We start from the raw sequence: 25,031 nt of genomic DNA, 5'->3' as shown, positions 1-25,031 counted from the left end.
AGGAGGGGAGGCAGGAGGGGGTGCTGGGGACAGCTGGTGGGGAGGGACAAGAGGGGCACAAACCCTCCAGCCTGACAGGCATGTTGGTCTAGCCATGTCTCTGAGAATGCTATAGAGAAGGGCAGCTGCAGCCTTGGGACAGGGGGTGGGGTCACTTACCGGAGAAGCTGGAGGGCGGCATCAAGTTGGACACTGCATCTGTCTGGGGCTGGGGGCCGTCCCATTCAAGCTGCACCCCAGGGCTGGGGTGGGGGCTGGCTGTACCTCCGGGTGTGTCTCACTCCTTACCGCCTGCCACCCGCTGCCCGCCCGCCCGCCTGCCTGCCCACTGTGGCTGCTGTCGCTGCTGTGGCCGCTGCTGCCAAGACCGAGGTAGAGAAAAGAGCCAGAAAGCATTTCTCCTTTTTTTTTTCCTCTCTCTCTTTTTAAACCAGGCGAGAATGAGTCTGCAGCAACCCTGTTGGTGCAAAATAAATAAATAAAGCAACCAGGGAGGGCTGCAGCAAGCGCCACCACAGGAAGGTGAAGGGGAGGGGAGCGCACAGGGAGACTTTGGGGTCTAGGAGGGGTCAGGAGGTAGAGGCAGCCAACAACTCGAAAGGGTCTCTTGTGGACATCCTGACTCCCCCATGGGGAGCTCTGAGGCTCAGCACCCTCCTCAGGGTTGTCTTTTAGTCTCCCAGATGCAGGGAGAGTCTGTGCAGCCTCTCAGTCTTAATGTCCCACAGGGGTAGCATTTTGTGGGGAAAGTTCTCAGTCCGGAACATCTCCCATGGGGTTTAGTTTGAGACTTCTTCGGTGGGGGTTCCTGAGCAGCAGCTCCCAGGCCTCCCTGGAGGGCTGTGCAGAGTGGGGGCTGCAGTCCTCATGATGTTCATGGGTCGCTGGGTTAGAAACCTGGGTCTCCACACAGGAATGAGACAGGAGAGCAGCTTGTCTGTAATCGGATTTAAGAACCCCTGCCCCTGTCCCTTCCACACATACCTATGGGCTTTAAAGTCGTTTTATGAAGAATAGCACAAGTTGGGGTTTATGTTTAGCTGACTAAACCCCTCCCCTGAGAGGAACACAATACCCCCACATCACTGGCTGTTTATCCCTCAGAGGAGGGCTCACAGTGATTTGTAAAACCAAGAGAAGTTCTGGGGCATGATCACAGCCAGAGACACAGGTGTCTGTCCTGTTCCCTGGTCTCCCCCCTGCTGGAGTCGGGATGAAATGACGTCTATTTCCTTTCCACACAATGAAGGATGACTCTTCCAGGGGTCCGTCTGTGGGCATCTGACTGACCAGTATCCAATCATCTCTTCTTCTTTTGGGGTTTCTTGTGCTGAAAACTGGGGCTGGGATTGAGTTTGAGCCACCCCAGCTCTAAGGTTGGTGGACTGGTAAACCATGAGAATGTTCTGGGGTCCCTCAGGATTGGGACTCTTTCCTTGAGGCCACTAAGTACCTCTGAGCTGTGACCTCGAGGAAGACAGAAATCATGTTAGGTTAAATGTGTCTACAGAGGTACAGAATTGCAGTTTGAGTTTGTGAGCGTGTTTTTCCTTGTATGTGGATGTGTGTCTCTCCTCAGATTTGTGCTGACGCCTGAAGTCTATTTCTAAAGTGCACAGAAGTGGTTTGAGTTCTAACTATCTATGATGTTCTTGGCCTCCAATTGTACCCTATCCCTGTACCCAAATGCCATAAAAAAAATTATCCCAGCCCCTTACCCCCCTTCCATCCGTATTTTCCACATATCCCGTTTTTTTTTGTTGTTGTTGTTGTTTTTTGTTTTTTGTTTTAAAGACCCTGGGAAAAGGGCAGGGTGCCCAACCATTTCCTTGCTGAGCTAAGAGGAAGGGGGAAACAGAAAATCTAAAGATTTGGATTCATGTTATCTACAGGTTCTCCTGGGCTTCAGCCATCAGTCTCTGAGCTTGACATATTTCACCAAAGCCCATGGGGAAATGCAATGAGGTATTTTAAAGTCCTATTCTTAGCTTCTGAGCCCAGAGGTGAGTTCTATTCATCCAGGGTATCCTGGATCTGCCTAGTATCCTGAGGACACCATGGTCCTTCTAGAGGTCCTTATGTGCCACCCAAGGCCTCTCAGAAGCTGGGGGTGAAGGGTCATGGGAAAGGAGACGCAACAAAGCTGAGGCTGGAGATGGTGTTCCTTCATCGCCACCCTCTGGCTCTTGGCCCCACTGCCAGGCAAGCCTGTGGGGGAAAACCAGTCTCAGCAACTGCACACCCCTCAAGAACAGGCAGGGACCACCCTCCGGGGGCACAGGTAAGAAATACGTGAAGGTGGGATGAGATCCGGGGAGGAAGGCCAGTAGGCTGTAGGGAAGGGAAAGGAGTCCCTCCTCCAGGTCACTCGGACAGGCCTTCAGGTGACTCAATTTCAGTGCTGAAGAGTTCCTTGTAGAGTGGAGGAAAAGCAGCTTGGACCACAATGGGGTGGAGATGCTGGAAGGTCTGCAGCTTTTCCACATGCTGGCTACACAGGCTCCGAAGTTTCCCCTTGGGTGGTAGCTGGAGATGGGTTAACAGGGGAGGAGGGTCAGTACTTTGGCCTTCTCCCCAGAGCAAAGATGTCCTCTCCTTCCTGGGCTAGGGCAGCCTGCCTTGCTTTCCCCCTCTGCACTTGGCACTGGAAGAGGGGCTGGATAAGAGTCCATCACAGGGGGGTTATGTGTTCAGGAAACCGGAGGCAAATGAGGGCTGCTGCAGGACAGGTGCGTGTTTTCTGAGTGAACCCCCCCCCCCAATTACATTCCTGCTATTCCTAAAATGAACCCTGGTGAGTACTCTAATTCGCACTTTCTGCTCTTAGAAGAGTGATGCCCTGCGGCTCTGTTATAGTCCATCACATGCCCCTGGGACCTTCCTTGATGCTGTTCTCCTCACCTGGAATACCTTTCCAATCCTTCTTTGCTTGGCTAATACTTCCTCACTTTCAAGTGTCCCCTCCTCTGGGAATATTTCCCTAACCTGGATGAGGTGCCTTTCCTTTGGGCTTCCCTCTGTGTAGTAGCACTTAAACCCCATTTTAGGAAAATGGTCTAATTTGTTTGCCTTCCCACCCTAGCTAGGTTTAATTTCCTTAGGTAGGGTCTCTCCTTGTCTCCCTCTCTCCGTTTCCCTCTCTGTATCCTTTGTTCCTGTCATAATGCTTGGCACATGACAAATGCTCAATACCTCTCTGAATTATAAATGGTTTCCAAGCAGGTACCCAACACCACCAGTACTCAGCCAGAGGGGAACAAAAGAGGCCCAGAGACCCATGAGGAGACACAGGCAGGGAGACATCACTGGAGAAAGGCTGAAAAAACCATTCAACCTCTGCAGCTTCCTGTATAACTAAGCTGGGCTTGAAAAGACCGCTCACTAGCTGCTCCCTTTCCCCCCCACTTAGTTTCCTAGGAAAGGGGCAGTCAGAGAAGACCAGGCACATAGATCTCTTGATATCTCTTGGATTCATTGTCTTCTCATTTCTGCTGGTTTAGTCTGAGTTTGTCCTGACTGCCACAGTAGTTTCATCTGCCATCCGTTCATCACTAACTGTTGAGAACCTACTCAACTAGGCACTGTGATCGGCTACGGTGATATGTCACTGGATAAAATAAAGTATAATAAAATATCTAGCTTTATTAAATGCATATTCTAATGAAGGATCCAGAAAACAAATATATAATAAGTTTGAGAATTTCTTAAAAAACAGTACTGCCAGGTGAGGGCTTTTTGCCTCAGGTGGTCAGGAAAAACCTCTTCAGAATGAAGAGATGGAGCCATTTGGAAGATTGGGGAAGAACTTTCCGGGCAGCGGGAACAGCAGATACAAAAGCCCTGAGATGCACGTGTGTGTGATATGCTGAAGGAATGGCAAGGAGGCCAGTGCTGCTGGAACAGATGACTGAGGGGGCGGTGGGAGGAGAGGAGGTGAGAAAAGAAGTCGGGGTCATATCGTGCATGAGGCCAGTGAGCCGTGATAGACTCTCGGGTTGTCTCTCAGCAGGATGGGTGGCTACAGCAGGACTGAAACCTGTGCTAAATGGCTCTCCTGCAGGATGGCTGAGCGAGGACTGGGGGACCTAACAGGCCACAAGAGAACACTTGGGGGTTAAGTGTGATGGTGGAGGGTTTGTATTCTGAAGGTAGAGCCAACCAGATGTGCTTTCCAGCTGTGCTCCCAGGCTCCAGTCTCTCCTTCCAATCCGGCCGACTGGACTCGAAGTTCTTTAGGACTTAGAATGTTGTGTAAGTCATCTCTTTATCCTCAGCACCTAGCACTCACTGTGCCTGGCACATAGCAAGGGCCCATTGCTTGAATGATTACATAAATGGTTCCTCTACGCGGGTTCCAAATTTAATTGCCTAAATAATAGCTCTGATGATATCATTCCTCTAGCCTTCGGAGCTCTCCATTGCCTGGAAATAAAGCCTTCATTCTTTAATATGGCACTGGAAGTCCTCTCTGATTTGTTACCTGACCTAATTTCAAGACTGCCTTCTGCTACTTCCCTGCCCTCATCAATGCTAGCTCTCAATCTTACACGTTAGAATGTACCATGAGCTATTCCCCATATATGTGCTATTTTGCCTCCTTATTTTTGCCAGTGGTTCCCACAGCCTGGAATGCTTGCCCTACCCCCATGAATGTCTGTTAAAATCTGACATACTTCATTGCCAACCTTAAATGCCACCTTCCTAGGAAGCGTTTATGACCCACTCCTTTTACCCCGAATTATTTTTAATTCCTGTTTTATGCTGTAATAACATTCCCCCACTATCTCTTATTGAAGTAACCTACGAGTGGTGCAGGGATATGGTAGGAGAGCCCTGGGATTAAATATTACATTTATTACTTACCAATCGTGCAAACTTGGACTAGTTGCTTAAGTCTCTTCATCACTAAAAGGAGATTTTAATACCTGTCCCGTTGACTAAGCTGTCTTTAGGATGACTGCACGTCTGGGACAGCAGCATCTTGTTAATTGCATTACTATTGTATCACATACCGTAGGCTACTCTATATTAGAGTCACTGGTACACGAGCCTCTTTGTACCAGACCAGAAACGCTCGGTGAGGGCAAGGACCGCCTCTTGGGATCTTGCCATTCCACAGTGCCTTACACAAACAGGTGCTGGGTGAGTGTTGGCTATATTAAGCCAAATTATTTCCTGGCAGTCCCTCCCAATTCCAGATTCTCTTAACCTTCCGTCTGTATGCACGTCTCATCCCCTTGGTTCCCGAGCTGCTGCAAGCTCTCTTAACACAACATGGCACTTAAGGGCTTCCTACCCCCAACCTTAGAGCCTGGCCCTCGCCAGTCCTGGGGGCCCTGCTCCTGCACTGGACCTGACCTTCTCCACTTCAGGGATTGCTCCTACCTTAGCCAGAATGCCTTGGCGGTGAGTCTTGTAGAGATGGTGATGAAAAGCCAGCTCCAGGTTGTGCTGCAGTTGCTCTACTTTCCTTTTCTCTTGGAGCCCTGGCCGGTCTGAAGGAGGGCATGGGACCATAGTGAGAACAAGAAAGAACACGGACGTTAACGGCCCCCAGAAGGGTGTATCAGTTTGGACATCTGTGCTCGATAGTGGCCTTCTCGGCTGAATGTGTACGCACATGCATGTGCATCCTGGTTTGGTCATGAGAAGCTCTGGAGCCTGGGGCTTGGCTAGCTGTCTACAAGGAAAGCTGGGGAGAGATGAAATGGATAAGGACATCCAGTCTCCTGGGGAGCCTGGGTGGCTCAGTCAGTTAAGCATCTGCCTTCGGCTCAGGTCATAGTCCAAGGTCCTGGGATCAGGCCACGCATCTGTCTCCCTGCTCAGTGGGGAGCCTGGTTCTCTCTCTCCCTCTCCCTCTCCCCCTGCTTCTTCTCTCTCTCTTGCCTTCTCTCTCTCAAATAAAATCCTTAAAAAAAGTAAAGACATTGAATCTCCTGATTCCAAGTGGCCTTCTCCCTGGTACCCTGATATTTCACATAGCCCATTCAATGCTCAGATTCCACTATGGGGGGAAAAAATGAGAGGGAGCCCTGTCTCCTGGCTAAGGATGAGCCTGACAGCAGGTGGCCCTGCTGAAGCCCTAGGCCAGCACCAGGGCCTCTGTAGCCATCTGGGGCTAATTTCAACAGACAAACCACCTTTTGCCCTGGCTCCATAAAACGGCCAGAAGTCATCTTTTAAGTCTTTATCTCTAGTTCGAAGGATGTGTTTAGGTCTCTACCCATTGGCAGAGTCAGACAATAGATAATCTTGATGGATAAACTCAGGTTAGTAGCTCGACCCACTTCTCCGAGTTCTCCAAATACTTAGCCTTCCCCGGCTCAGCCCAGCCTGCTCTGTTCCGGGGGGTGGGCCCCCCGAGTCCTGCCATGACAGCGCACAGTCCTCAACCCAGCTTACACAGAGCAGTGATCCCCACGCATATGGCAATCTCCTGCGGGAGGCTATAAAAAATCCTGGTGCTCTGGCTATTCCCCAGATCAATGACCTCAGAGTCTCTGGGAGTGGAGCCCAGAGAAGAATCACTTTTTAAAAATCTCCAGGTCATTCCAGTGTGTGGCCTCACTGAACTGACTGACATGAGAGCTCAGGAGCAGACAAATCTCTCCCCTGGGAAGTGGCGCCCTTCTTCACCTCCTCACGGCTCCCCGGCTCCCCACTTCTCCAAGCCCATCTTGGAGGGTGTTTCCCTCCCTGAGGCTCCTCTAAAATCTACTCTCTGCTCTTTAAAGCCATTTCCCAGATTTAACCGCATTTGAAGGTCCAGGCCCTTCAGCATCCGCCTCTTCTCGCTCCAGCCACCTGCATGTCCCTCAGGCAAGCCCAGCGACACTCACTGGCATTGATGAGCACTAGCGCTGTGTAGAGAGCAATCTCGTCCTCAGAAAAGCGCAAGGAGCTCAGGGAGCGGGAGAAGTCGAAGATGGAGCTGATGAGCTCACTGCAGCCTGAGAGAGGGAAAAACCAAAGGATGAGCAAGGTAGATGAGGCCATGGCACCCGAGGACACCCGCCCTCTTGGTGTTGGGAGCAGTGGGGGTGATTTGCCCTGAAAAGAGGGAGCCTGGGTCTTGAAGCTTTAGATGGACTTGCTATCCAATTCTGGTCTCTCTCATTTCCCCCTGCCCCTCACCCAAGGCTCGGAACAGCTCCATGCCACCGTATTTGCCTTCGAAAAAGACCGTGTGGTTGTCAGCGTTGTAGGCCCGGCACATCCTGACCAGCACCACTTCCATTGCTCCTGGAGAGGGGGGTACAGGCAGGCAGGAGTCAGGCGGAGCCAGGGAGCTGGCTAGGTGCCCCTCCAGGGTCCTGCTTTCCCTAAGCCACCTCCCTCTGCTCAGCCCAGCCCCACTGCATGCTCTCTCCCCCTCCCTCCAGGCCTGCCCCCAGTCTCCGGGCACCTGCTTTGAGAAGCACAATCTGGTCATTCTGGCAGAGCTCCATAAAGCCTGAGAGCCTCTTAGCGAACTCCACCACGTACTGAATGGCCTCGGTTAGGCGGTGGGCACAGCGTTCCCACATCTCCCACATGGACTGCAAGGAAGGAGGAGGGTCCCACTGTAGCCCTGTTTATGACCCTGTCACCCTCCCACGCCCCTGGGAGCCCAGACTGATAAACTACGGGCGGGAGGTTCAGAACTCCCACACTCTCCACTCTGGCATTTTCAGCCTATTCTCAGCACAGATGCGCACTCGGGTCAACTCCTGTCATTTGGTCCCACTCACTGAGCACCCACCAGCCACTGGCACCAAGTTAGCTGTCGTGGGGAAATGAAAAAAAAATCTGAGATGCAGCTTTGCCCTCAAAGGGTTTGTGTTTTGTTGAGGTGAGAAGCACATACTGACCCCTCTCCCCGTAAAGACCTGTAGAGCAGGAAAAACTGAATGCCCAACGAGTGTTTTTTAGAACAGGTGTGATAGGCAAGAGCATAAACTTTGGAGCCCGGTGGATCTCAGTGTGCCTGTGGCTCTGCTACTTTATGACCTACGGTAAGTCTGTTGACTTCCCCGAGCTCAGTTTCCCAGTCTGTTAAATACAGAAATAAATGCCAGCCTTGTAGGTTGCTGTGGTGAGGGTGGAGGATCATTTCTGGGAAGCGTGCATTTAGCACAGTGCCCGGCAGAGAAGGGGTGTTTAACAAATGGGAATCAGGGTTCTGACTACTGCTATCACACAGAGGGGACGGGGAAGGAGAGTGTACCGAGGGCTGTACACACCCAAGGTCTGGGTGCTGGCAGAGGTAGGATGAAGTCCAGGCAAAACATCAATAGGAGAAAAGGAAAACCTATCCATCTGCTACACATAGACATGTAAGCACACACACACCCCAGACTTAAAAGCAGGTACACACTTGTGTCTGTCTGCTTCGCCCCAGCCCACTTGCATGTGCAGGTAGCCATCTCTTACCCTCCCCCCAACCCCTCCCACATGGTCTCCTGGCCTCACCTTCGTCTGGTAGCCGGCTACCTCCTCCCGGGAGAAGATGTTAGGGCGCTGCCGTAGCAGGTCCTCTAGCCGCAGCTGACATGTCTCTCGGTAGGATTTACAAACGTTCTGCACCAGGTGCTCTGGGAACAGAGGAAAGCACAGGCTTCATCTCAGCCAGCTGCGACCCTACCCATACTCCTTGGGTATGCCCTTGGCGTATCCTTGGCCTGGCCCACCCCTGTTCTACCTCCCACCCCTCGGACCCTCAGCTCCCTGGGGCTCATGTTTGGTGTACACAGGGTGCTGACTAGGGCCCCTCTCTTGGAAGCCCCTCCCTCATCATCCCTACCCTCTCCATCACTCCATTGCTCACCAGTCTCTGTCAGGGAGGCATAAGGCCCCTCTGGGGCGCTGTGGAAACTGAGGCTGCAGTAGCTGTCTGGGCCCCGTCCAGGTTCCTCAAGCCCAGGATGCCCGGCATCCTCAAAACGAAGTCCACATCTGTCAGGGCTCAGCTGGCTGCCTGTGCTGTAGAAGCCCTTGCCAGCCTCAGCCTTGCCCCGCTCAGGGCTGTATTCCAGGTGGTATGAGGCCCCGTCAGGCCTGGCCTTGGCCAAGCTGCTGGGGTAGGAAGACCCGGAGCCCGGGGCTCTCAGGAGGCCAGGGGGGCAGGCCGCGGCCTCAGGCAGGTCAGGTGAGGAGCCCAGGGGCAGCTGCCCATCAGGGAGCCCTATATGGCAGGCGAGGGGGTCGGCCCCCTGGCCCCCCGCTGGTGGGGTCTTGGCCACCTGTCCCCGCTGCTGCTGTTGCTGCCGCTGAAGCTGTTTCTGCACCTCGGCGTGCAGGCTGTCCCTCTGCTTCTTGGACATGCGGCCGAACTTGACAGCTGAAAGAGATCGGGAATCAGGAGTTTTCAAGGCAGGAGCTCGGGGCACAGGACAGCATCGACAGGCATTTTGATAATTACAGAATTCACTTGCTGTTCCCTGAATAGCTGGCTCCAAGCAGAGCTTCTCCGGTGTGGCCTAAGAACCTCCCCTGGGGACCCCCACTTTTGCTTGAGAGCCCTTCCACCTCTTGCAGGTGTTTGCCGCGGGCTGTGTCCAGCCCGGTCTCCCAAGCAAACTCTCCCAGCTGGAAACCAGCTTCTGCTGGTAGCAGAATTCAAGCAGCAAGTCTGGACTGAGGACTCTGGCCTCCTGATGTCGGGGCTGGGGGTGGTCGAGTTGGGGGCCTCGAGCTGTATTGGGGTCACCTCGCCTGTCTAGGAGGGTCGGAGGAAGAGGAGAGCTGAGAACACAGGTCTCCCTGTGGTCAGGCCTGCAGGCTCCCTGGTGACCTAGATACTCACCACAGCCCAACCCAGGCTCCGCGGCTTGTTTCTGAACATCCTCTTCTGCTCTCTCTTTCCTGCCTTTTCACTACCCCCCACACCCCTCCCAGGTGTGGGGGCACAGCCCCTCGCCCCGCCTGCCCCTTTGCACCCCTGCGTGTTTCCTTTCACTTTGTTATTTTGGGCGCTGAAAAGTGCTGACAGCCTCTTTCTGGCTCCTCCTCACCTCATGCCTCCCCCAACCCCACCCTGGGCTCCCTCTGTGGTGGTGATGGGGGGCTGCACTGAGGTGGTGGGCAAGGGCTGAGGAGAAAGGCCTCAGGAACTACAGCCCTCACCCTCATGCCTTCCAGGTGGTTCTCAGGCTGACTCTGGCTCCAGTCTTTAGCCACTGTCCCGTGTCCTAGCAAGGGGATGGAGGTCTGGGGGGATGGAGCTAGTTCTGGAGCCATGGGGCAGGAGGGAGTGTGGAAGCTGGATGGTAACTGGGCCACAGGCAAAGGAAGTAAGGAGAATCCATCCCAGAAAGAAGGAAATGAGGAGCCTAGGACATTGGGGGAAGGAGGGCTGTTCTAGCAGAGCCTACAGTTGGGGACCACGAAGAACTTTGCTGAGGTGCACCCCCACGATGCGTGGCCAGCCCATGCCCCATGAATGGAAGGACGTTTCTACGGGGCAACCTCTGCCTAGCACAGCAGGCCCGCCTGCCTCTTTGGAGACTCCAGGGAAACCCCAGGGGGCTGCCTGCTTGGCCTCACCATCTCGGGACATGCCCAGTGCCAGGCATTTCTGCAGGCGACAGTGCTGGCATCGGTTTCGGCTGGTGCGGTCGATGGGGCAGTTCTGCTGGCGGGTGCAGGAGTAGACCACATGGCACTGCTGGCTCCGGCGGAAGAAACCCTGGGGAAGGCAGGCAGAGACCTCAGTTGCCCATCCCGGCCAGCCCCAGCTCTGTCCCCAGGGCTTCCAGCCCAGGTTCTGGCCCCAGCGTTCCCAGACCCCACGACCAGTCCGTTTTCTCTCCTCCCTTAGCAGAATTACAACTTGCCAGACAGTCATGTCCCCAGATTACGAAGAGGCCCTTCCGACTCAGGCACTGCTCCAGCAGCCCCCCAGCTGCCTCAGGAGACCGACCCGGAGTCAGAACAAATGCCACAGAAAGAGAACAAAGCCCACATCACCCCTTCTGTCCACCGTGGAAGAGGAACTGTGCACGAGTGTGCCTGCTTGTGCATGCTCACCTTGCACCCCTCACAGGTGATAACCCCGTAGTGGATCCCAGATGACTTGTCCCCACAGATTTTGCAAGGAATGACTTCAATTTGTGCTGAAAGAGAGAAGGAACAGGAGGTCAGCCCAGGGACCTGATCCGCCTCCTACCCTGTGCCTCTGGGCTGTAGATACAGGTACATGGTGTGTCCCTACCCTGCTCCGGCTTGCCCTACCCTGTCTTGCAAAATGGAAGAAGGGCAGTGCCAGTGCTGCCCTGCAAAGGGTCTGGGGAGGCCGTTTTCAGTTTCACGGGGCAACCAGGAGCTGTCTCAGCTCCATGGGGGCAGAAAATGCAGCTGCAGAGAGGACACCTGCTCCGCCCTTGAAGTTGAAAAGCTCCAGTCACCACCCTCCCTCCTGAGGACCTAGGAGTTCTTGCTGATTAACAACACCTGCTTCCCGCCCAGGGGGCTTCCTCTAGGCCACCCTCCCCCACCAGGCTTTGCTCCCATGGGCAGAGGGTGAGGCGTGGGGGTGGGGGGAGGAGATGTGGTACGTTAAGGCAGGAGGCCCCAGGGGACCAAATAGAGATGCTGGCCATGCTCTGGCTGTGCTCGGCTGGCAGTGAAGGCTCAGGGATGGGCTGGGCAGTGACCAGGGCCAAGAGGACAGGGTCACCGAGTAGGACCCAGAGAGGTTAAGGGGGAATGAGATGGAGCCCAGGAGAGGGCTCAACAAGCCAGGTCTGTCAGATACTGAAAAATCAAACAAGACGCTGAGGCCCCAGGCCCTGGAGCAGAGAGTGGGCAGCTCTGCGTGTGTGTGCCCATGAGAGTGCCTGTGTTTATGGGTGCAATCACATGTGCGTCAATCATGAATGTTAACTTTGGCTGGGACTAGAGACCATCTCATGCAACCTTTGTCCTTTCCTTTCCTTTCCTTTCCTTTCCTTTCCTTTCCTTTCCTTTCCAGGTAGAGAGATAGACCAGACAGGGTAAGGTGGTTGCCCTGGAGTTCATGCAGCTAGTTTCCCCTAGAGCTGGGTCTACACTCTATCTCCCCTGCTTTTCATTATGCTGTTCCTTATACCTGGCTTTGGGGTCCATATGCCAGTGGGCATGTATGAGGGTGTGTGCACACATGGAAGGTACATTTGTTTGTTAGCCAGCAGGCACAGTTGCCTGTTGGTGTGTTAGTGTTTGTTCATTAGCCAGTAGGACCCCCGGCTGCCCACTGAGCCCATCGTGGCCTTTCAGGGCTCCAGATTCTTCTCCTCTACTTCGCCCTATCCCTTTCAATGCCCAAAGCTCTCTACTGAGTTTCAGGGACAAGCAGTTGGGCTTCTCCCAGCTCATCTTTGAAGGGGAGTTGGGATTCCCGCTATGTCAGGGGTTTTTATCCATCCCAAGAGGACAAGGGTCTCTTCTCTGCCGTGGATGCCTTGCTGCCTCCTCTTTGGGCAGGGAGGCTGAGTCCGAGCAGGCCAGAAAAGTGATCTAAGCCCCCAGCCCCAGGTCATCTCTGACTGGTCCCCAATTGTGTCCCACCGTGAGGGTCAGTGGAGGCAACAGGTTGCCTGTAGGGCAAGCCTGTGTTCCGTTGAGCTTACCTCCGGCCCAGGCCTGGACCCTGGTCCTGCAAAGGGCCTCCTGATGTGAGGTGGGGAGGGGGACGGTGGCTTGCCCACCACCCCGTGGAATTTTGTTTCCCTCATCTTGAAACCATTGTCCCCTCAAGCCAACTTGGAGCTGAGTCAGAGTAAGCAGCTGCCTTCTCCTGGAGGACAAGGCCCATGGGTGTCTGCAATTCCTTCACGAGAAGTCATTTCTTTCCCCAACCTCAGCCCGCACTTGCCTGCCCAACATCCACGTAGGAGGCTGTGATCATCATGGACAGATGGCAAGAGAGCCTTTCAGATTCTTCCCAGTAAATTAAGAGCAGATTGGAATGCATGGAAGGGAAGAGAGAACAAGAGGGGACCGGTAGCTGGAAAGGGGGCAGAAAATGTGGAGGCACCTGCATGTCAAGTCACTTAGATTCTCTAGGCCTAGGTTCCCTTGTCAGTGAAATCAGGATTAAAAAAGAACATTGCTTGTCTGTGGGATGATTGTAGGTAGGACAATAGGTGTGATGACATTACCTGCGAAAAGCACTGTGTTTTAAGAGGCGAATTCTATGTATGCTGTTACTACAGAGCACAGCTGAAGGTGAAGAAATGCAATGGGCACCTGAGGCCCAGCAGAAGCCTTATGACCCATAGAATCTGCGCTTGCCTCTACACCTTCCCCTCCAGCAGTGTGGGTCTCTCTCCATGGTGGCCCTCAGCTCAGAGAGGGGAGAAACCAACGTGGGTCACCCAAAAAAGCAAGCAGAGGGGAGATTAGGCCAAGCCACAGTGGGAACTCGGACTCTAGCCCAGCAGTCAACCACAGGCCTCCTGGCCTCTTCCCTTCTCCCAGAGCCACATCCGCGTGCGTGTGTGCGCCAACCACACAGGTGACCCAGACCCATCTCTGTCTGCCCCACACCTGACCCACAGCTGGTCCCAGCCCCAGGAACCTCACAACGCTGTGAACCAGACCTTGCTCTTCTCATGGGATGGTGTAGCCAGCCATGGACCCCTTCACAAATACCTGTGCCTGGGGGGATGCTAGAGTCTGGACCTCAGCCACCAGGCCAGCCAATCTTCAGGGTTCCCCAACCAGAGGCCCCCAAGACAGAGGTATACAGTGAGGTAGGAACATGGAGTCAGAGTTTCTGAGCTAGAGGGGTCCAGACCCTGTAGCCTCTGAGCTAGAAAGACCAAGAGGCTTGGGACTGGCAGGCAACAGAGATTTAGACCTTGAGATGGAGAAACAGGGGCAGCGACACAGAAAAACCCACAGTGAGGTCCCAGTCCCAGTGTCCTGCGCCTGGCCCTGTGTGTACCATCAGGCCCTCTGCTCCCACTGCTCCCTCCTTCCCCTGACACCTGTACCCCATTCAATGCCATCTGCCCGAAACCTCAAAGAGAAAGTACTGGTGTGCATGAGTGTGACTTCTGGAGGCGGGGAGGGGAGAGGATGGGAAGGGCTGGCAGAGGTGGCAATGGGCTGAGCAGGGGCTGAAAAACACCTCGGATCCCTCACCTTCACAGCCTACCCCTGAGCCCCTGCCTGAAGCAGCAGGTGATGGGAACCCAGGTTGGGGAGGGGGAGCTGAGTAATCACAGGATTACTCAAACTGTTGTGTTGGAGCCTGGCCTGCCAGGAACTTACCATCTAAGGGCCTGTGGGTGCCAGGAACTCGAACCAAGCAAAGGTCAGGGCTGTCTAGGCCAGCCCCTGTGGCCCCCGCTGCTTCGGGAAGATCTTTGTATCTCATTGTTGCTCTCTCCCGGGGGCCCAGCGAAGGAAACTCTCACACTCCCAGGAGACAGAAGTGCCTCCTTGCTCAGGAAGGCTCCTGAGATCATCTAGGGACTTTGTGATTCTAGCCCTTTGCGTTTCACACAAGATCACCAAGGGATCTTGTGAACGTGTTGTGAGAAGGTCCCTTCTCAGGTCTGGGGGCCCAGATTGTGCATTTGGACAGGCTCTGGTTGGTGCCCACTCTGGCTGGTCGTCAGCCTATGCTTTTGAGTAGCAAGAATCTGGGCCCTCTTGAGGCTTTTTGGGTCAGGCGGCTCCTCCTGGGGGGTGAGGGTGGGGTTGGTCATCTCCTCCCCCAGTTCATTCTTGTGTCTTCTCTTCAACCTGGGAGACCTCTAAAGCTTCAATTCTGAAAGGGTGCTGGGGAGAGAAAAGGAATCTCTTCTGGATTGCTTCAGAGACTGAAGTATCCCCAAGGAGCTTGCTATGCATGTCTCCTCTGTGGGGAAATCCGGTAGCAACAAAGTGGTCTGTCTGCCCCTCCCTCCAACCCCCCTAATCTCGCCCTTCCCACAGCTGTGAGATTCATTGATAGCGCTCTCTGAATGCATCCAGAGCCTGGCCCTGGGCCACCTTAGGAAGCCAGCCGTGAGCCTTGTCCAGGTGCCCTATGCCACAGAGAGGAAGTGGTGGGAGCAAAGGAGGGGCTTTAATCCAGGGGGATCTCTCCCCTCAAACCCCAGAGCCTCCCCTAGCCCTAGTGGTGAGTGGGTGCAGTCAGAGGAGCCGTGGGGTCCTTAGCTTCTCCTGGTGCTTTGTCAGTCTCCCGCTGGGCCTTCCTTCTCTTCTCTTTCTCTCTCCTTTTCTCCACTGGACAGTGATTAAGGTGGGATGGTAGTGATAGACATCAGCCTTGGCTGAATTCTTACTCTGTGCCAGGCTTTCCATATGTGTTTCCTTAATGATTATGCCAACCCTGGGAACTAGGCATTACTTGCCTTGTCCCCGTTTCACAGATGAGAAAGCAATCTGAGAGGGCATAAGTGGCTTGACTATGGTTACAGAGTCTGACGTGGCATATCTGGCATTTGAACCCAGGTCTTTGTACCTCGAGAGCCCATGTCCCCAACCGTTAAGCTACACCCCCTCCAAGGATGAGATGCCCAAATACATCAAGGAGATGGGATAGGGGACTATTGGCTGCAGAGGAAAAGTGTGAAGTGTGGAGGTGGGCTGGGAACAGAATTCAGAGAGGACCCCCTGTGGAACTAAAGCTGACACTCGTGTCTAGTGTAAAGACCCATGGAGACATGGCTCCCTCTGTCCCAGCTCTTCCTCTCTGGAGCCTACTTCCTCCTGCCTTTACTCATGTCTTGGGGCAGGCTTCCAAGGCCAAGGTGGAACAGCTCGCCTGACCCAGCAGAGCTCCTTCAGGTGTGTGGACCGGCTTTCATACATCTTAGTAGGCCTCTGCAGAGATGAATGAGTGAATGGGAAAGAGGAATGCATCTCTTTTCTTAGTTTAGCTCCTCCCAACCCCCCACCAGCACAGAGACCACAGCTCAGGCCAGGGGTCCCCTGTGTACCCCAGCCTGCCACCAGCCTCCCTCCTTTCTCAGCCCTCCTTCCCACAGCTTCTGCAAAGCTGGAAACCACGGTGGTGGGTGCCACCACAGGGGAGCAGGAGGGGGAGGATCAGTGGGGGGCCAGGAGAGAGCCACTCTCTACCTGCTGAACACTACTCCCAAGCCAGGGCGAGGATTTTCTGCTGATACACCCAGATCCCGGGGCTGAGAAATTCGTGAAGCTAAAACTCAGGTGGGCGAGGGAGAGTCTGGGGTTCTGAAAAGCCATGAAAGCCAGCCAGCCGCCTGAAACCCCTCCTGGTGCCCCCGCCACCCCCGCAGTCTGGGACAGGAGAAAGGAGGGGAAACAGAAGAATTGAGTGAAAACAACCAGTGCATGGGGGGGGGAAGGGGATGAATCACCAGGAGGAAGCTCTGAGGAGTGGGAGCCCCAAGTCCCAGTCACGGGCTTCCCAGCCGCCAGGGTGGGAGCTCCCTTCCACAGGGCTCTGCTGTTCCAGGACACATGGAACCCAATGACACTCCGGCTCTGGTGCTGAGTCCTGCCCTGTTAGTGTCCCTTCCCGAAAGAGACACCCCTGTCTGTTCTGAGGCCAGAGTCCCAGGACAGCATTGCAGTGGCAGGAGGAGTAGAGGTTAGATCTCAGAAAGGACTGGCCATGGAGGACGAGAGGAGACCCCAGGGCTGCCTTCCGTAGAGGGCCCTTAGCATGGGAAAGTCCCTGTTCCCTGTTTGAGTCAGGTACACAGAGGCAGGGGCGGGGAGGCGTGCCTCTGGGATGGGTGGGGACACCAACACCCATGCTTCGCTGTACGGGACAGGCTGGGATACTCCAGCTGCTAGTATCTTGGGCTGGGGGTGTTTGGGATTCCTGTTAGGAATGGAAGAGAGGAAAAGGCAAAGGTGCAGGGGTGATACAAGGAAGGAGGGGGCCCTTTGTAAAGTCTTCAGGTGGCCCTGGGCTCTCAGGATAAGAGCTGTGACCCCCTGGGGACCTGGACTTCTTTCTGGACCACTGCTCATCATTATCATGACCAGACTTGGGAAGATCAGGGCACAACAAAGACAGGCATGAGACCTCCCATCTGCCCCCCACCCCCACCACCTCGCCATCCATAGCCAGTGCTGGGGCCTCATGCCTCTTGGCTCCACACTTTCATGTCCTCAGAGAGAGAGAGAGATGACTAGGGCCACCATGCCTCTGGCTGGCTGGGGAATCCGTTTGGCCAATGGACTTTTCCTCTTTACTTAGCAGCAGGTAGCCATGGCGGGGAACTGTGCCATCCTTTCAGAACCTCCATGTACTCCATGCCTCCCTCTCTCTGCCTTCCTGGACGCTGTCATTACTTCACGTCTCCCCTTGGCCCCCCATCCTCCTCCCTCTGCATCTCTCTCTCTGTGTCGGTATGCCTTACTATCTTCTGTGCTCCAGCTCTGTCTTGGGTTTCATACCTCGGTGTTTTGGTGGTATTTCCTGGTACTTCTCCATTTATAGCTCCATCAGGACATCACTGGCCTCTGCTCCTCTTTTTATTTCCTGGTCTGTGTCTGCCCCTTGGTCTCTGGGTGTGTCATAGTCCCCAGCCCCCAATGTGCTGCCTCTCTCTGACTATGGTCAGAAGGCATGGAGGTGGCTGGCACTCACTAGGAGTGTGTATGGGGCGGGAGTGGGGGACAGTCAGGTAACCCAGGGCCTTGAGATACCCAGAGATGTCCAAGTGAGAAGCGTTGGTGGCATCCGGTCCCAGATCGGAGGGGACCCCTCTCTCCTATCTACCAGCCTGGATGGAGCTGTTGGGGGATATCATGTGGAGCTGCCTAGAAGCTCCCTCATTCAGTCCTGGGGACTCCTGCTCTCCTGCCGAGCTCTGAAGCATATCCGATCCTTGCTCGCTAGGGTGGATTTGCTGACTGGAGGTCATTTCTGGGAAGATTGGTTTGCTAACCTTTGCTGCTAATCGGAAGAAGCTAGAAGGAAACGAAAGCTCCAAAGGGCCCCTCTTCCTGTGGAAGGTTTGGCTTTTTTCCTCGCCTCACTGACCCACCCAGCTCATACACCTGCACTGGGATCTCAGTCCCAAGCTCTTCCTTTCCTATGGCCTCCTTTTCGTCTGTGTCCTGGGAGCGTTGAGACGTCTTCACCAGCCTTGGGGATGCTCACCTCGGGGACCAGGGCTCTCTTCTTGGTCATGGGTCCTTAGAACTGGGAGCCTCTCCCAAGCTGGTTTTGTTTTTAGGTTCAGCTCTCTTGTTTTGTTGATGAGGAGACCAGGGCCCAGTGACTTGCCGAAGGCTACATGGTGAGTCAGTGACAGAGCTGGCACCAGAACCTGGTTTTTAGACTCTCGACCCATGGGTCTTTCCAGGACCCAATATGGCTTCTTTTCTGTGGTTTGTGGGAAGACCCCAGGTTGAGGCTGGGGCTGCCTCAGGCCTCAGGCCACAGGGACATGGGGCTTCCCTTTTGCGCATTTGCCTGCTGCTCTGAGAGGTTCACTAGCTTTCCTTACATGAACACAGGGATTGTCTGATTCACCCATCCTTGCTCTGCTAGAAGGCACAGGGACCCCAGACATCTGCCTACTAGCTGTTGGCCCATGGCTCCACACCAGGAAGGTGGTGAAGCTGAAGTCTTTCTGCTCCCGTCTCCCTTCCCCTAGCCCCCTCATCAAATGGGTGACTGAAACTGAGGACACACACACACGCACGCATGTTGAGACCTGGATGTGGGGTTCGGACCCCCTCTACCTGCTGATCTGGCTTTCCTCTCCCTGTCCTGCTGCTTTGGGGCACAGCAACCCCTCTGGCTGTCTGGCTCCTCTTTCACCAACTCGGAGGCAGGCTAGAGGCATGGAGGGAAACTCTGCAGTGAGAGTCCGGGTCTGTGCCTGTCAGTTAGCAGCTGCCCTCTGCTACAGCCGTGGGATCTGGGGCGAAGCTCTCCCCTTCCTGGGGCTCAGTCCTTTCTTGTTAAACGAGGAGCAGAGCACCTCAGATACTCCTGCAGATCGTTTCCAGGGCTCACGACAGTGGCGTTCCTCTACAACCCCATGTATTACCCAACCTGCTCTAAGAAAATTGCCCGGGGAGCAAGACTTGTCAGTTACTCCACCCATCTCCCAACAGACCTTGGCCTTGCCTGGGACACACGCTGCCAGCAAGAAAGAGCACTCAGCTTTGCTCACACTGTTCCCAAGACACCCCTCTGTTCTAGAGGCCCAGGGATGACGATGGCGTCCAGGCTTCCCCACTCCCAGGTGGCCCCCTTCACTTACTTCTCATGACTGAGCCTTGGGCTTTGCCGCTGCCTCAGCTCTCTGTCCTCAGCAGGGGGTGGTCCAGGGATGGGGCACAGCTGGCAGCTGGGTTGGGGGTGAGGCCCTTTCTGCAGAGCCTCAGCTCGTAGCTCTGCACCTAGCTATCTCCCAATTCTTCTGGGGAAGGGGGTTTAAGCCACCACCACACAGGTGGCTGAGTGACAAACCCCCCTCACCGCATCCCCACCCCCTCTGGGGTGCAGCAAGTAGGATGACAGGCGCCCCACGTGGCCAATCTGGGCCCGGGGCAGGGTGTGAGGGGCGGGGCAGCCAATTGCAGGGGGCGTTGGAAAATTCCAAAACCACATGCGACAGCCACACGCGGTAAAAGCTGTTTCCACCCACCGGGGTAGTTCTGGCTGGGGAACCAGAATGGAGCTCACAGGAGCCGGGCCAGGTTCCCACTCCCCCCTCCCACTGAGGACCCAAGCCTGACCCTCTTTGCCAGGTGACTCCAGGGACAGGAATGTTTCTAGAGGTAAGTCACAGGATGTCTGCCTGGAGGGGGCAGTGGCTTATGCCACCTGAGACCCTGTGGACTGCCAACAGCCACCCAGTCGGGTGAGATCTGGGAGGCTGCCCCACCGCCCACCATGCTCAAGCCCTCCTTACTGACGCGGTGCATGCCCCGGGGCTAGGGAATCAATGATAAGAGCAGCGGTAATAATCATCAGACAAATACCCACTATCTGCAGGAAGTGTTAGTCTGTCAGAAATTTCCTCAAGAGCAAAACTGAAATTGGAATGCAGATAACGATGATAGCGGTGATGATGGTGAGGGTAATAATAATAATAATGTTTACATTGTGCCAGAAACACTTCTTAAGGTTTTATATGGATTATCTAATCCTTACAAAATACTTTTATGAGGTAAGGTACTGTTATCCCCATTTTGAAGATGAAGAAAATGAGACACAGAGAGGTGAAGTAACTTGCCCAAGGTCACACAGCTAGTAAGTGGTGGGGTCAGAATTCAAACTCCGGCAGTTTGGCCTCAGGAATGGCAGGGTTTCTCTGGTTCAAGTCTGCTCTTGAGGGTGTGTCTCAGCTTGGGAGGTCTCCTGGCATGTGAGTCTAGAGTTTTTCGGCCTGGGGGGTCCTTCTGAGGGGCTCTTTCAGCCTCATATCTGCTCTGTGGGGTACCTCATACTGGGAGTTCCCTTTTCAGGGCCCTCCAGTAGCTAGGCCCTCTCTTCGTCTGGGGGTCTCTCCTGGGTTCCTCCCTTCTTGGGGTTGTCTTGGACCCCCTCCTTGGAGTTGTCTCAATTTGGAGCCTATTTCTCTGAGCCTCCCAGCCTGGGGGAGTCAATCTCTCCTGGGTTCTCTGCACCAAACTTCTTAAAGAGGTCTCTGATCTTGCCAGGCCTCCAGCAGCTCCTCAGCCTGGTATAGGCTTTTCCCCACTGGCCTTCCTCTGGCTCTCAGGACCTGGGCAGTGGATTGGGGTAGGGGCTGTCCCCCTGGCTTCTCAGAGGACACTCTGGACTGGGGGTAGGGACATGGTTGCTCAGGACCTTTGGGCTGGGAAGGGGGCGTGGTCCTGGCCAAGGTTTCTGTGGTAAGAGGTTAAGATAGGAATGGCATGTAGCCTCTTCCAGTTCCCGCTGCTCCGAAAGTCCCCCTTCTCCCTCCCCACCCACATATGGTCCCTGGCTCCCATCCCCCAGCTCACGAGCACGTCACTCCTTGACCTGCTTTCCTCCCAGGGCCCTGCTCAGCATTTCCGTGGGGCCCTGTGGCTAGGGGCAGGCGAGGCACAGATCAGGATTGTGCTGAGCAAAGCAAGCCCCCACCCAGGAGGATGTGGCATCCTGGATGCCCCCCCAGCCCCTGTCTGCCCAGCTCAGGGACCAGGGGATGCTGTTGCCTCTGAGATTTCTCTACTGGGAACGGGGAGGCTCTAAGCAATCTTGGAAGCCAGAGGAGGATCAGCGAGCTCTCCGGAGGAACTGACTGGTAATCCAAGGGAGGGCCATGGAGAAAGGCAGGTGGTCTCTTGCCCCAGAATGGTCCTCTGTCCTCATTAATTCAGGGACTTATGCTTATGGAGGCCTTCTCCCAGAGTACCCTCGGGCTATTAAGGGCAGCGTGCCTGGCCCTGATGGGATAGAAGCTTTGTGACTGAAGTGGGGTGGGTGCATTTTCTGGGAGAGTAGCCTCTCCCACAAACTAGGGGGCTAGATCTGCTGTGCTGAGAGGTCCCTAAAAGAGGGTACATACTCTCCAGTATCCTTGGGAAGTCCTTCCCGAGCTCTAGACCCCTTCCCACATGCTGTAGCCTCAATCTTTCAGGGCCCAGAGTGTCCCTGGGTATCATGTTTCCTACAGAGGTGAAGGCTTTCCTGTTCTCCAGCTCTGTACAGCCTGGCTTGTTCACACCTCAGGACGTGTTAACCACCGAGAGGAGCACCAAACATGGCTCAGCTGCCACGAAGCCTGCTGGCACAGGCTCCCTGAGTTCTTGAGGCTGCCCCTTCCTCCCTCTGCTCTCTCTCTCCCTCCTTTCCCCTACTGGCTCCTGTGCCTCTGTCCAGCACCCCTCCGCTCCATCTCCCAGGGATCCCTTTAATAATCATTCTCCCCTTGTGTCTGTGGTGCCCCCTGTCTGTGGGCTTCCCCCTGATGTGTCACCCTGCTTTTGAGGTTTCTTCACCCCTCCCCCTGCTGGGCTCCCCATCTCCCCTCTTTCCCTAGGCGCTGCCTCTGCTGCCTCTGCTGGGCTCCCCTGTCTCTGGGCCTGCTCCCAGCCTTGCTCTCTCGCGCACACCCCCAGAGCCCTGCTCAACTCATCTCTCCACACCCCATGCCAGGGGCTGCCCCAACCCTCTACTCACAGGTGTGGGTCTTCTTTGCAGCCAGCAGTTCTGGAAAGAGAAGACAGAGGCCGGGGCCAGAAGTTGAAGATGACTGTGGGCACCAGGAGACAAACCCCTCCCCATCACAGCCCCTATCCTACCCCATTCCTTCCTCCAGAACCTGGTGTCTGAGCAGAAGGTAGCCCCATCCTCCACAGCACCCGTCTCTCTGTTCTCTGCCCCGCAGGGCCTCCGAAGTGCCAGGCTTCTCACCACATCTGGGAGTCCCCCAAACTATTCCTTCTCTCGAAATGTCCTTTCCTGACGCCCTGCTCAGCGTTAAGCCAACTTCTTCTCATCGCTCAAGCTTCCGACAGGAGAAGCTGCCCACTCCCCTCTCTGCTGACCTCGTGCTGACACTCAGCCCCTTGCGTTTGGTTTCCCAACACTCACCGCCATGTGGTTATCTAACTGCTATCATTGTGTCATTATCCATGAAATGAGGCTGTCTCGCTACCTGGGAGGCTGTCTCAGTGACCTTGTTATTCCCAGAGCCTTCCATAGTGGCTGGCCCATTAGAGGAGCACGTAAATATTTTGGAACTAGAGTTACAGCTCTGTGGGAGTTAAAACTCTTGGTTGCTTTCTGATGCCTGAAAGCACCAAGGGCTTCCAGAGGTATGGAGATTGAAGGTAAGACACTGAAGATATCTGGAGGAAGAAGAGGGAGATTCTGCCTTCCCAGACATCTGGTCTACCAGCCCGCAGAGGAGGGAGTCCCTTCCTACTCCTAGTGCAGGTAGACAGCAGGCAAGTAGAGTGCCTGGGTGGGTTGACACAGGGTAGGCAGGGACGCACATACTTCTGAGGGGCGGCTGCTAAGGGGAAAGCCTTAGCTACAGCGTCGTGGCAGTGGTGGTTTTGGTGGTGGGGTGGGGAAGGTGGTTATTCATTTATAGCATTTATTGAACACCTACCAAGGGAGCCCCTGGGAAGAGGTTTCCCCTGCCAGTCCTTGGTCCCTTTCCTACCATCACACAGCAGCTCCTCATAGAGCACAAGGCCAGCCTTTTGTCCCAGAAAAGGCTGCAGCCCTCCCTTATGCCCCCTATAGTATCCCTGATCTCCAAATCTGCTCTCCTGTTACATTTTCCCTTCCGCTACCCAATCCTGGACATCTCTCCACCATCCCCCACATACTGTCCTTCTGCATAGGAGATGCTCCCCACTGGCCAGCTTCCTCCATGGGGCAAGGTTGGGGGGTGGTGGTAGTGGTGATGAATGGACTAGAAGGGTTGGGCTCTGCTGGGGTGGGGTGGGGGAGGATTGCCCCAGGAAGGAGTGGTTCCATCCGGCCCCTCCCCCCTCCCCCTGATCCTGACTGGCCCCACCCAGCTTCCTCCCTGACATGGCACCCTCTCTCTGGCCTCCAACCCTGTACCTCGGAATAGTCCTGGGAGGGGGGTGCTCCCCTCACCAGCCAGCCAGTTGCCTGCCTGGGAAGTGGATTTCTTCCTCCACCAGGTGGCCCCAGAGCCTGCTGGCCTCACTCGCTTTGGTGCTCATTACTGATCAAGCATGTGGCAGTGGCTCCCTCTCTGAGAGGGTCTCTGAGTTAGACCACACGTGGGGCCAAGGACTGCCTGACTCTGTCTCCCACTGCCCCGGTCTGCTGCAGAAACGAAACCCCACCCTCCTGGGCCAGTGGGGAGGAAAGTGCCAGGCTAGTGGACATGGGCAGCTGACAGGGTGTGCTTGCTTCCACCCCCGACCCTCGGTCTGTCACCCTTAAAGGTAGGACAGGTCCCTCCGTTGGTGAGTGAACAGAAGGTGGAGTGGCCAGCCTTCCAGCGGTGGCTCCGTTTCGTTCCGCCAGCAGTGTCGCCACCTCCTCGCAGGGGGCGCTCGTGCTGGGGAGGGCCTGCCCACATTCTGACCCTTCCTGGCTCAGCTCCTCACACCCCCCCTCACCCCTGCCCCACACCTGTTGCTTCCTTCTCCACAGCTCGCTTTCTTTCCTCTCCATGTGTTTCCTGCTTCTCCCCCTTTCCACGCTCTCCTCCTCTGCTGAGTCCCCAGTCTCTCCTCCTGCTTCTCCTTCAGTTTCCATCAAGACTGGCCGGCATCCCCAGCCAGTCCATCTCTCTCCTCTTTTCTTGTCTTGTCCTCCTCCTTCTCCTCCTCTCTTCTTGACCAGACTCTTCCAATCTCTCTCTCTTCCGAACCTCCTGGCAAGTCCTTTCCACCTGCCTGCAGGGCCATGGGCCTCTTACCCTGCGAGGCTCGGTGCTGTCTCTGTGGGCCCCTGTCCATGGGGCAGCTCCCTTGGTGCCGTCCTTGCTGCCCTGGCTGCCCAGGAGGGCAGGGAGCAGGGCCCAGGAGAGGGAGGAGGGAGCAGGGAGGGAGCACCTGGCCTGTCAGCAGGCAGGGGAAAGGAGTGGCTGGCAGAGTGGCCTAGCAGCAGGAGGGGACAAGGGGAGAGACTGGAAGAACAGAGTTTGGAACGTGGAGGAGAAACAAGAAAAAGGGAAGGGGACTAGCATTTATTGACCACCTATGTGTGCTGGGCCCTTTGCCAGATGCTTTATGTAGGTCCATGATTTTTTTTGATCCTCACAACACCCACCATTATTCCAGATTTACCCCTAAGCTACATGATGCTCAGAGATGTTACTGACTTGCCCAAGGAGAGTAAGTGGCTGAACTGTGATTTGAACCCAGGTCTTTGTGACTTTAGGATGGTGTGTCTTCTACCTGACCAAGAGAGGCAGCAAGAACAGAGGAGATGGGGAAGGGAGGGCTTCCCTGGGGGGGTGGGGGGGCGGATTTGCTGCTTCTCCGGGATGAGGTCAGACTCATCCCATGGTTCCTCAATTTCTTGAGGTCTCTGGCTGCTTAGCCCCTGCACCTCCCTATCCTTCCCCTGAATTCCCTGGCTGCTGATGCCTCCACATTTTCCTGGTCTGTTGGGGGCATTGCAGGGCTGGAGGAGTGTGGGACCA

General features: G+C 55.1%; 1 protein-coding gene and 1 long non-coding RNA gene across 2 annotated transcripts in view; one reads left to right on the top strand and one right to left on the bottom strand.

Annotated features, from left to right (window-relative positions):
- The window catches only part of LOC111161967, a 45,532-nt gene that overhangs the window by 12,263 nt on the left and 8,238 nt on the right, over positions 1 to 25,031 (top strand). The gene's annotated exons all lie outside the window — the stretch shown is intronic.
- Positions 1,787 to 24,390, bottom strand: LOC111161964 (RAR related orphan receptor C). The gene is made up of 11 exons (XM_022526064.1): positions 24,303 to 24,390; positions 22,070 to 22,099; positions 11,011 to 11,096; positions 10,528 to 10,669; positions 8,810 to 9,322; positions 8,455 to 8,576; positions 7,409 to 7,541; positions 7,138 to 7,245; positions 6,843 to 6,953; positions 5,386 to 5,495; positions 1,787 to 2,526 (listed from the first exon to the last, which is right to left on the bottom strand). The coding sequence occupies exons 1-11, from the start codon at positions 24,340 to 24,342 to the stop codon at positions 2,365 to 2,367; spliced, it is 1,557 nt and encodes a 518-aa protein (XP_022381772.1). The 5' UTR covers positions 24,343 to 24,390; the 3' UTR covers positions 1,787 to 2,364.

The sequence above is a fragment of the Enhydra lutris genome, unplaced genomic scaffold, assembly GCF_002288905.1.
Source record: "Enhydra lutris kenyoni isolate GAN:26980312 unplaced genomic scaffold, ASM228890v2 scaffoldscaffold88, whole genome shotgun sequence".
Classification (NCBI taxonomy): domain Eukaryota; kingdom Metazoa; phylum Chordata; class Mammalia; order Carnivora; family Mustelidae; genus Enhydra; species Enhydra lutris.
The sequence above is the reverse complement of the archived record's forward strand: the minus strand, read 5'-3'. Positions and strand labels throughout refer to the sequence as shown.